Source organism: Lactuca virosa, chromosome 2, assembly GCF_052849685.1.
Source record: "Lactuca virosa cultivar CGN04683 chromosome 2, Lactuca_virosa_CGN04683_v6, whole genome shotgun sequence".
Taxonomy (NCBI): domain Eukaryota; kingdom Viridiplantae; phylum Streptophyta; class Magnoliopsida; order Asterales; family Asteraceae; genus Lactuca; species Lactuca virosa.
Window position 1 is genome coordinate 240830038 of NC_136427.1, and position 6904 is coordinate 240836941.

Sequence of the window (6904 nt, forward strand, 5' to 3'; positions counted from 1 at the left end):
AATGATGAGATTAGTAGCGTCTAGTTATATTTTAGTTAATGTATTATTTTTTTCTTCTAATTTATAATTAATACAATATATATTAAATAAAATTTTTGATTAGAGACGATTGGAGGCTCTGTGAGACCCTATCTTTCGCATATATCCCATGAGCCACCTTTGCATGTCTTTCTGAGAAATGTCAATGATTTTTTTTTCTTTTTTACAAAACGTGCTAGTTCGTATATACATATAGCAACACATTTGCTAAATTTTGAAAAATTATGATAAATAAAATTAATCTATTTTTTTTTTCTCAAAGTAAAATCCCTATTCTAATAAATGAAGAGTTTTAATCTTCTTTTATCAAGTGTCACTCTAATACAACTCTTCATTAACTCTTCATTAATATTATGTCATGTGTCATGTTGATATATTAAGCAACTTATTTCAAAATTCAAATTTATATTTTCTAATTATATGTTAAATTTGAAGTTATAATAACTTTAAAATTTTGATAGTATATCTCTTAATTAATAATTTATGTAAAATAATTGATTAATAATTATAAATTTTTATTATAAAAGTTGAATATGGGTTATAAACTAATTTGTATTATAAGAAAGATGATGATGGAAGAAAAGGTAAGTGAGGATTGCGGTAGTGTTTTTTTTATTTATTTATTATTATTTTTTTTGGGGGGGGGGGGGGGGGGGGGATTGGGCAACAGCAGATTCGACCTGAGGTTTTTGGTTTTTGTTTTTATTTTTGGGTGGGGGTCGGGCACTTTTCTTTGTTGTTTAATGGGCAGAGTAATTTAAGCACTCCAATTGGCGAACCCATCATCTCCATCCTCTTATATCATCGCCATCATCTCTCCGAGAACCCATTAATGGCTTCGCTGCTCCCTTCTCTCTAACGTGGATTGAAGCAGATATACTCCAAACTCATCATTTTCTTCTTTATGGGTTATGACTTATGAGTGTCCTGTTCAGTCGTTTTGATTACTCTTCTTTTTCGACTCCTGTCTCTGGTACTATCTATTCTCTTTCTATATTTAATGTTTCTTTTTCATGTGGCTATGTATAGAGCTAGCTAATTAAGTATATCGCTTTTTTTTTTAGGCTTTATACCAAACAGTATTCGTGCATTCTTCTTCTTCTCAAAATTTAGTTTGTTATCATGGTAGTTCATAATGGGGAATTAAGTTCCTCTTTTTCTTTTTTTTCATTTCGATGCTTTTAGCTTTTCGCTGCTCTACTAGTTTCAACGATGGCTATTTTGTTTTTGTTATCCCCAACATGCGTTTTCCCTGTAATTATATTCCATATATCATTCACTGTTCCTCTTGACTTATATTCTTCCACTTTTCTTTTTTGTTTTTTCTAAATTATTGTTCCTGAAGTTTGATTCTGTTCAAATAATTTTCCCAAAACATGTCCTATATGACAACAAAATATGATCTTGTATTCATTGATAACTGAACAAACGTTATTTAAAAGATTGCTTCTCTTTGATTCTCTAAAAGATAACCACGTTTTATGTCAATTTCTTGGTTATTCTCTAAGTTTTATGTACCTGAATCCTGATCAACCTAATTAATCATCGATTACTCTATTCCTCTTGCCAATTGAAGGAAAGAAAGCAATCAATCAGATCATGTCGAAAGGAAAGGAAAGGGTGACGGAAGAATCAGACGAACAAGATAACGAAAAAGATGGTGAATCCTACGTTCCAGATAATCAAAACTCACTTGAACTCGGACTCGATTCGGCTTCCAGTTCATCGGAGAAACCCCAGGATGCAGATTACTCCACTTACATTCCTTCACTGAGTTACGAGTTAGAGGGTTTAATCTTAGCCCGATTCCCAAGGTCCGAATATTGGAAAATATCCTTCGTCAACAAAAGATTTGCAAGCTTAGTAAAATCCGGCGAGCTTTTCAAAATCAGGAGAAACATCGGTTTCATCGAGCCATCAGTTTTAATGCTCGCAAGCGGCGAGAACTGCTGGTGGGGTTTCGATCAAGGGTTTAGTTCCCGCAGAAGGCTTCCCGTTCTTCCATCTGACATATGTTTTGCTTCAGGAGACAAAGAATCACTATGTGCTGGGACCCATTTACTCGTATCGGGTCGAGAACTTGAAGGTTTGATGATTTGGAGATACGAATTAGCCATGAACAAATGGTACAAAGGCCCTTCAATGATCTACCCTAGATGCTTATTTGCCTCCGCCACTTGCGGGAACTCCGCTTACGTGGCAGGCGGGATCGCGGTGGTTGGTGGTGGCATGAGCGGGACCCAGATCATCCATAACACGGTTGAGAAGTACCACCTGGAAACCCGCTCGTGGACCCCACTCCCGAGAATGAATAGACCCCGGAAGCTTTGCTCGGGTTGTTACATGGACGATAGGTTTTATGTTATTGGTGGGAGGAACACGAATGAGGAGCTGACATGTGGCGAGTTTTTCGACGAGGGAAAGAACGAATGGACTTTGATCCCGGAGATGTTAAAAGACAATCCTGTCCTTAGTTGCCACTCTCCTCCATTAATTGCGGTGGTGAATAACGAGCTTTATTCGATTGAAGCTTCTTCGAATCAGTTGAAAGTTTACTTAAAGGGTAGTAACAGTTGGAAGCGGTTGGGTATGGTTCCTGTGAGGGCGGATTATAATCGGGGTTGGGGAGTGGCGTTTAAGTCATTTGGCGATAAGTTGTTTGTGATAGGGGCTTCAACTGTTTCGTCTTCTAGAAGTTCGGTGGCTATTTATACGTGTAACCCGGACCCGAGATCCGAAGGGTTGCCGAATTGGGAGCTACTTGATAATGGCAGGATTCAGTTGAGTCATTTTATTATGAATTGTTGTGTGATGGTCGCTTGAGAAGAGGTGTTGTGTGATTAGTGTCTAAATAAGAAGTACGAGTTGACTTTTAATAGTCAAACATGGTTGTATTTTGGTGCTATTTCCCAACTCTGCATAATGGGTTAACGTTTTAACTTTATGCTTACAGAAGTGCTTTTAAGATGCATAGAGCACTTGACAAACTATCTACTAAAAGTTGCCAAGTTGTATGTACTTTTTCTTAAGTTTTATTTTAGTAAAAATAGTTTCGAAATTAATATACAAGAGCTTTAACTTATAATTTTTATAATCAAATAAACTTAAGTTTTATTTTAAGTAATCTGTCTTTTATTTTATCATTAACTTACGTCTTTTAAAATAAAACGAGCTTTTTTTTTACATGTAGTATGCTGTTTTTAAATACACAACTCATAATTCTTTTTTAAATTGTTCTAATAAACCATATAGAATTTTCTATGAAAACAGAATGCAACTATAAAAATAATTGTTTTAATATATTAAATTTAATATACCATTAAACAAAACTAATATATTTGGATTTGAGGGGTGGTGTTGTTACTTGTTAATTGTATTTTGTCCTTGTTTTTTTTTTATCAAATTATATAAGAATATAATTTTAATCAATTAATTTAGTCATGTTGAATTTTTTACAAAAAATGATTAACTTTTACATATATAGATCAAGGAAGTTCTATAATAATTTGAAACATAAATTAAAGGGTTAGTTTTGATAGTTGTTATTTAAATGTATTGAGTTAAATTTTTTTTTTGTAAAAGACATTTCAGATGGCAGATTCTATAGAACCAAATAAAAGGTTTTTAATTATAGTATCTAAGAATGAATATGACGACCCAATGCCTTACCAGCCCAGTAAAAACATATAAACAGCCCGATAAAAGCTACAAGGTAAAAAAAATAAAAATAAATAATAGGTTCGTCACCCAATTCAAAATACCAAACCCATACTAGACTCCAGACTCCAAAAGGAAGCGAAAGGGCGAGAAGCAAAAGAAGCCACAAAACTCTGTACCTTGACGCTTGATATCGAAACTAAAATCTGGCTACTACAGGAGCTGCGAAGGGCTCCGCGCCTTCATCATGTAAGCATGACTAGCAGATCTTATATGCATTTTCATGGTTGAAATTTGTATGATTTTCTCCAAGTTTCACGTGATCTTTTTGCACCATAAATATTTTGCTCAAATTTCCTATTTTGTATTTCATACGTCAACAGTTCTCTCTTGTTTAGGTAAGTTTTTGTATCAATTTGTGGTGATGGTTTTAACCTAATTTTAGCATTGCATGCGCATTCTGAAATTCCGTTCCTGGCTTGCAATCTAGGTTTTTCATGCATTTTGAGCCAGCATTGTAAGAATTAGGGATACAGTCTGTGTGAAGTATGTCTGCGAACAACAATAATCCGCTAAAGAACTCTCCTTTTGGACATTCTATACCACCAAACCCTACTGCGCATGTACAGTCGCATACACAGTCCCAAACTCAACGACCCTCTGGATCTCCCTTCACGAATCAATTTCAGGTTTCCCAGTTCGCTGCGACCCATGCCCAAGCCATTGCTCAAGCCCAGTCAAAAGTTCAGGCTAAAGCTGCAGCTCAAGCTCAGGCTAACCATGCCCAATTCCAAGCCCAGCTCCAAGCTCAAGGGCTAGCACCTAGCCAATCCCATGGATCTTTGGCAACTAATTCACCCTCTTTTCCATCAACTATTGCAAGCACAAAACGAATGCCTCAAAAACAAATCGGAAGGCCACCTGGAGTATCAAATCCAAATACCATTTCTCCCATGAGGACCATGGAACTTACACCAGCCCCTCGTAACAAAAAGAAGCAGAAACTTTCAGGGAAACAGTTACAAGAAAGAGTGGCAGCAATTCTCCCACAATCTGCTCTATACACGCAGCTTCTTGAGTTTGAGTCGCGTGTTGATGCTGCTTTAGTGAGAAAGAAGATAGACATTCAAGAAGCGATCAAAAACCCACCTTGCATTCAGAAAACCCTTCGAATCTATGTTTTTAACACATTCTCTAATCAAATTCATACAATTCCCAAGAAGCCAAACACTGAGCCGCCTACGTGGACAATGAAGATAATAGGGAGAATACTAGAAGAGGGAATGGATCCTGATCAAGCTGGATTGATTTCAAAGCCAAACCCCATTTACCCAAAGTTTTCATCTTTCTTCAAAAGAGTTACTATTTCATTGGACCAAAGACTGTATCCTGATAACCATATGATAGTGTGGGATAGTTCTAGAACACCAACACCTCATGAAGGGTTTGAAGTCAAGAGAAAAGGCGATAAAGAGTTCATGGTGAATATACGTTTGGAAATGAATTACACGCCTGAAAAATTTAAGCTTTCGGATCCTCTAATGGAAATTCTTGGAATTGAAGTTGATACCCGACCAAGAATTATAGCTGCAATATGGCAATATGTCAAGGCTAGAAAGTTACAGGATGCAGATTCTCCTTCCTATTTTAATTGTGATCTACCCCTTCAGAAAATATTCGGGGAAGAAAAAATGAAATTTTCCAATGTCTCACAGAAGATTTCAACCCATTTATCCCCACCACAACCTATACATTTGGAACATAAAATCAAGCTATCAGGAAACAATCCAGCTGGAAATGCATGTTATGATGTAGTGGTGGATGTTCCTTTTCCAGTACAAAAGGAATTGAATGCTTTGTTGGCTAACATTGAGAAAACCAAAGAGATTGAAGCTTGTAATGAAGCAATATGTTCAACAGTACGAAAGATAAACGAGCATCGAAAAAGACGAGCTTTTTTTCTTGGATTTAGTCAATCACCCGTTGAATTTATTGATGCTTTGATTGAATCTCAAGGCAAAGATCTAAAGTTTCTTGCAGGGGAAGTAAGCCGTAGTGATGAAAGAGAGCATCGAGCTGATTTCTATAACCAACCCTGGTAATTTCACCATCTTTGTTTTAGTGAGGTTAATGTTTATTATAGCATTATACTATTATTTCTTTTGATTACAAGCATTGTACATTGCTATTTCTTGTATGTAGTGTGTGTGTGTGTGTGTGTTAATTTTCACTGCTGTGATGGGTTTAAAATCTAATGGAATTATCTTTTGGTAAATGTGTAGGGTTGAGGATGCAGTTATTCGTTACCTAAATCACAAACCAGCTACAAAGCCCATGGAAGCACATAATCAGTAGTGTGGGAATAAAGGTAGTTTCTTTTGAATGTTACTATGAAGGTTTTCTTTTGGTATTGATATGCATAAATAGCCAGAGGTGTAGCTGCATTTTTCCAAGTTCAGACCTCTGTAATTCGGGTTATATCTTGTTTTCTAGCTTAGAATGTAGTGTAGGGTTTCCACTCTTCTGTCAAAATATGAATATTTATGAAGTTAAATATTCTACTTGCTTTCAAGATCTTCGAATATGATTTTTTTTTCCTTTTCTTTTGAATGATCATGGGTTTGAAAGGTGACTTTTTATAAGAGTCTAGGATTATGACAATTTTAAAACTGTAGATATATATGCCAAAATAGGCGGGTTAGAATGCTATCATTAGATAGATTTTTCATAGTACATTGTAATAATAAGAAAGGAAAAATTAGAGCATAACATTGTTCTTTCTAGCATTTAGACCTTAAATATAGTCTCGATCTTTATGGATGTACACATTTATATATACTTTTAAGTGATTTAAAAAAAGGGTAAAGTAGCTCATGTCAATTCATCCAAATGTCTCGTATAGAACACTAACAATATTTGGGGTGTGTTAGGTTTGAACTCTGAACCTCTTGAATAAAATTCTACTTTTCAACCATTGAGCTTCCAACGCCGGAACAAATGATTTATAAATTGTGTGATTTGCCTTTCTTTTTAACCAAATTTTTAGTTTTACATATTGAAATCTTATTATTAAGTTATAATTCAAATTGATTTATTTTCGTATAATTGTTTTAAAGTTTCTTTTGTAACTCGTGATGTATCATTGCTTGCTAGTCACTAGCCACTACACCTTTATTCGTCACCTGTGATTTAACCTTGTAAAAGTTAG

At 35.3% G+C, this 6904-nt stretch overlaps 2 protein-coding genes across 3 annotated transcripts; both read left to right on the forward strand.

Annotated features, from left to right (window-relative positions):
- The first annotated feature begins 761 nt into the window (after positions 1-761).
- LOC145160608 (Galactose oxidase/kelch repeat superfamily protein) lies at positions 762-3068 on the forward strand. Its single transcript, XM_079079879.1, has 2 exons — positions 762-1012; positions 1616-3068. Exons 1-2 carry the CDS (start codon positions 958-960, stop codon positions 2860-2862), a joined length of 1302 nt encoding a protein of 433 aa, XP_078936005.1. The 5' UTR covers positions 762-957; the 3' UTR covers positions 2863-3068.
- A 747-nt stretch (positions 3069-3815) lies between these two features.
- On the forward strand, positions 3816-6293 carry LOC145160610 (SWI/SNF complex component SNF12 homolog). Of its 2 annotated transcripts, none has more exons than XM_079079880.1 (3): positions 3816-3945; positions 4187-5794; positions 5979-6293. In XM_079079880.1, the coding sequence occupies exons 2-3, from the start codon at positions 4245-4247 to the stop codon at positions 6049-6051; spliced, it is 1623 nt and encodes a 540-aa protein (XP_078936006.1). In that variant the 5' UTR covers positions 3816-3945; positions 4187-4244; the 3' UTR covers positions 6052-6293. The 2 variants fall into 2 exon arrangements, with proteins under 2 accessions (XP_078936006.1, XP_078936007.1); XM_079079881.1 differs by lacking the exon at positions 3816-3945 and adding an exon at positions 3970-4094.
- The last annotated feature ends 611 nt before the right edge of the window (positions 6294-6904 follow it).

What these genes read in the sequence shown, in the direction of transcription:
- LOC145160610 (XM_079079880.1), top strand. Translation starts at nt 4,245, where the DNA reads ATGTCTGCGAACAACAATAATCCGCTAAAGAACTCTCCTTTTGGACAT. An exon ending in GATTTCTATAACCAACCCTG is followed by an intron (nt 5,795 to 5,978) that starts GTAATTTCACCA and finishes GTAAATGTGTAG; the next exon opens with GGTTGAGGATGCAGTTATTC.
- LOC145160608 (XM_079079879.1), top strand. Translation starts at nt 958, where the DNA reads ATGAGTGTCCTGTTCAGTCGTTTTGATTACTCTTCTTTTTCGACTCCT. An exon ending in TTTTTCGACTCCTGTCTCTG is followed by an intron (nt 1,013 to 1,615) that starts GTACTATCTATT and finishes TGCCAATTGAAG; the next exon opens with GAAAGAAAGCAATCAATCAG.